A 3,825-nucleotide genomic window follows, 5' to 3' on the forward strand; every position below is an offset into this window, starting at 1 on the left:
TCAATGGGAAAGGTGTTCTTCTTCTCCACGACAATGCACGTCCACATGTGGCACGTTTGATGCAACACATGATTATGGAGTTGAATTGCGAAGTTCTTCCCCACCCCACCATATTCTCCAGATATGGCACTATCGGATTACCATCTTTTTCACTGCAACACCATCTTAATGGAAAACATATGCAAATGTTGAAGGTGTTAAAAAGGACATCAACATGTTTTTGCTTCAAAGCCAAGTGATTGCTTTAATCAGGGCATTAACAATCTGATTGTAAAACGGAAAAGCATCCTCGATAAGAATGGAGACTATTTAATAAATTTTTGTTTTGATATATAAGTTGTTTGGGTTTTTTCATCTAAAAAAATGCAACATTAATTTCTTGATGACCTAATATATATATATATATTATACTTTTCATTTATTTAAATATGTCTCATTAGTTTTGATTGAAAACACACTTGATGTGTATTCCAACCAATACAGCATTAAGTTTATTAAATGCACTATGAAGCTTATTAAGCTATAAAGCCATTCTCATGATCAGCTCAGCAATGCATCTATTTTAGTTTAACTAGGTTGGTGATAAGGAGCATCATTCAAAGTTTCATATGAATGTACACTAAGAAGTGTACTGATTTATCCATCCTTGTATTCGTATATTCCAAAAGAGTTTAAAGATCTTTCTCTGTCTAGTTATATTCAGTGCTCATATATTCTGAGATGTTTGGTTTTGTAGCTGTAAAGTGAAATATACTAAACTTACACAATGTAATAAAACCATTTGATGCAAGCTACATACTGTATTTTTACATTAAGGAACTTTATCCAATTGTAACAGAAAAGTTGGATTGGTATGATATTCTTTTCAAAAGGATATAAGTTTTCTATTTATTTTTCCTTCATTTTATTAGCTCTTTTCTTTTAGTTCTTTGTACAAAATATTTAGTATTTTTTTACAGTAGGTTACTCAACAGCTCCTGCTTGTCATATTGATTTGAAATATGATTAATTCTTAACTAAACAGAAAATAAAAATTTCATTTTCATGAAGAATTTGAATGAGTAATTTCCTTTTTTAACATGTTTTTTTAGGGTCACATCAGTCTAGGGAGGAAAGGCTACCATGTTCCAAAACAAGGAACTGTTCAAGTGGTACTTTTGTTTTTTTTAATTAACACATGTTAATAACTTGAGTACAGTAATCAATTATTATTCTGATTTCCTAAATGTTATTCAAGTAAAGTTATTTTTGATTGTCACATACTCCAGTTGAGAATTTCATTTGGAAAACTTGTTTAAGATGATCATCAATTGGTTTTGAAAAAAAATTACAAGGGCCTTAAGAAATTTAGCCAGAGCAATCACTTGTTAAACTAAGAGTTGAACTAGACAGTTTTATTCATATTCCCAAATGGATGTTGTTGTTTTTTGTTTCCTTATGAAAACTGTATTTTTAATGGAGAATGTAGCATGTTTATAATTAGTTCAAACTATTGTATGAACTATAAAAATTCACACACTATTGTATTTGTTTTGCTGTTTGAAAAAAGTGTAAATAAAAAAGTAAATTAATTATTTTTATTATCAACAACTAATGTGAATACTCTACATTAATAGAGATCTTGTAAGTACCACACATCAAGCAGTAGTGATTGCTATCTCACAGATCTTATAAGATGTATATTTGCCTACAATAATAATGCTAGAAAAGCATCTCTCTCTATGTTTCTTGCATTAGGTTACATAAACAATAAGAAAAGAGATGTACATAAAATAATTGTCAGGTTAATTATGCAATGTGTAGTTACTACATAAATAAATGTTTATATATAACTCATAGTTAATTTCCATGTTTAAAGTCACTAATGTTTTTAAACAGGAAATTATAATATATTTATTTTAAAATGCATCCTAGACTTTATTCAATCCACACCGAACAGTAGTCAAGATGTTTGTAGTGAGGTATAATCTGTCAGACATGCCACCAAACTGCCAAACTTTTCTGCGTCAGCGAACGCTCTACATGCCAGTAGGAGCTTCTCAAAATGATCCCGAGGCTCGAAAATGGCTGAGGTATCTCGTACATCTCAGGTGTGTAAATTAATTAACCTTGTTTAAGGGTTTGAAAAAGAAATTTAGATCTTCTTAAAAAATAATAACTATGTAATGACTAATGGAAGTATCTTGATTTATTTACAGTAATGCATAGCTTACACTTTTTTGTTTCATATGCTATCCCAAACATTTATTGTGTACTAGCTGAGTTACCCAGTGCTGCACAGTGAAAATTTAGATTTGAAATGTATAGATCAGTATTTTTTTCAGCAAATTATTCAGTAAGTAAACAAAAGCTGTGATGCAAGAAATAAAAAAGCATTTAATCAAACAAAGCTTTATTTGAAATTAGAATTTACAATACTTCTTTATATACAACATTGCATGTTTTTCCAAAAGGAGAGTATACATAAAGATTGTTAGCTGTTCCTACTCTAGAGCATCTTACATACAGTCGACCATGAGAGAAGCAGTCTTCTTGTAATTGTAGCCCAACAACTTACTGGAAATTGTAAGCACCTAAACTGAAATGGAATCTCTGATGTTATTAGAGGTATCCTAGGAATAAAAGTATCTTCACCCTTGCCACAACCAGTTTGAATTTGTGCTTCAATGACATGAGGCTGTAATGCCTTTGTTATTAATCTGGTACCATTGCAGAGCTTAGGCTGATCTAAATTTCGTAGAAGCATTATAGGAGCTCCAACTTTAAGTTGTAGTTGGTGAGGAGGCAATCCTGGAAATTCCAAAGAATTTAGAAACTCCGTTGGATAGTTGACAACTTCATTTTGATCAATAACTGTATCAATTGATTTGTAAATATAAGGATTCCCTGGAATACTTTGGAGTTGTTGTTGGTTGGTAGAATTAACTGTCACATTTTCTGGTGCTAATATTGCTCTTTCACACAACCAAGTAAAATCTTTGTAATGATAAGTAAAGCTAGTAAATACTTTTCCTGTTAATTCATTAACACTTTGGACCACTATACTGATTGTAGATGTAATGAATTTGTCGTCATGGTCCACAGGAACTTTTCCTTTGCCAAGCTGTAGCAAGTTTTGAACAAACAGACCTGAATTGCGATCACCATAAATTCTTGCTCATATGTTGGTTGTAAGCTTCAAGGTTTTAACATTGTGCCACAAACAGGAAGATTTAAGGCATGCTCGAATTTCATCAGCTTTTGTTCCCTTAGGTATAACCAGCAGAGTCTGGTGAAAATCTTCTGATACGACAACAGTTACACTGCCCATCAATGTCTTGTGGTTTCTCACATCTTGTAGAGTTTTGTTCAGGGCCTCCAATGCTCTTTTATGGGCCATTGTACATTTATCCCAGACTATAAGTTCACATTTTTTAAAAACCTCTCCCATGCCAGAATTTTTAGTAATTTTACAAACAGCTTCATCATTGGTAGCTAAATCCAAAGGAAGTTTGAATGCAGAATGAGCCGTGCGACCTCCAGGCAACAGTGTAGCAGCTATACCAGAAGAGGCTACTGCTACAGCAATTTTATTTTGCTTGCGAACTTTGGCCAGTATTAAATTTGTGACAAATGTTTTTCCAGTACCTCCAGGAGCATTCAAAAAGCTGAGAGATACTATTCACTATAATTGAATAAGCAGTTCTCTGATCAGGCAACAACTTGGGCTCATTTATATTTTCATATTCAGTTAAGAAGTTGATATCATATGATGTTTCTCTTATAAGCTCTGTAGCTAAATTGTTGACTTCTGTTCTATTGGTTTATGGGAGGCCAAATGAAGGT

The 3,825-nt window shown here is 32.3% G+C and overlaps 2 protein-coding genes across 3 annotated transcripts in view; one reads left to right on the forward strand and one right to left on the reverse strand.

The window, feature by feature from the left end:
- The window catches only part of LOC106457229 (protein FAM214A-like), a 42,254-nt gene extending 40,096 nt beyond the window's left edge, over positions 1 to 2,158 (forward strand). Inside the window, exons 10-11 of one of the 2 annotated variants that reach the window (XM_013916623.2) lie at positions 1,092 to 1,151; positions 1,915 to 2,156. In XM_013916623.2, the coding sequence (XP_013772077.2) occupies positions 1,092 to 1,151; positions 1,915 to 2,103 (249 nt within the window). In that variant the 3' untranslated portion in view covers positions 2,104 to 2,156. Of the gene's footprint in view, positions 1 to 1,091; positions 1,152 to 1,914 lie in introns of both variants that reach the window. The other variant, XM_022383064.1, reaches the window with a different exon arrangement.
- A 999-nt stretch (positions 2,159 to 3,157) lies between these two features.
- LOC106457225 (ATP-dependent DNA helicase pif1-like) lies at positions 3,158 to 3,647 on the reverse strand (the record flags this gene model as incomplete). Its single annotated transcript, XM_013916617.1, has 1 exon — positions 3,158 to 3,647. A coding segment is annotated over one exon (490 nt), but the record flags the coding sequence as incomplete, so codon positions are not given.
- Between the last annotated feature and the right edge of the window lie 178 nt (positions 3,648 to 3,825).

The sequence above is a fragment of the Limulus polyphemus genome, unplaced genomic scaffold (genome assembly GCF_000517525.1).
Source record: "Limulus polyphemus unplaced genomic scaffold, Limulus_polyphemus-2.1.2 Scaffold305, whole genome shotgun sequence".
Taxonomy (NCBI): domain Eukaryota; kingdom Metazoa; phylum Arthropoda; class Merostomata; order Xiphosura; family Limulidae; genus Limulus; species Limulus polyphemus.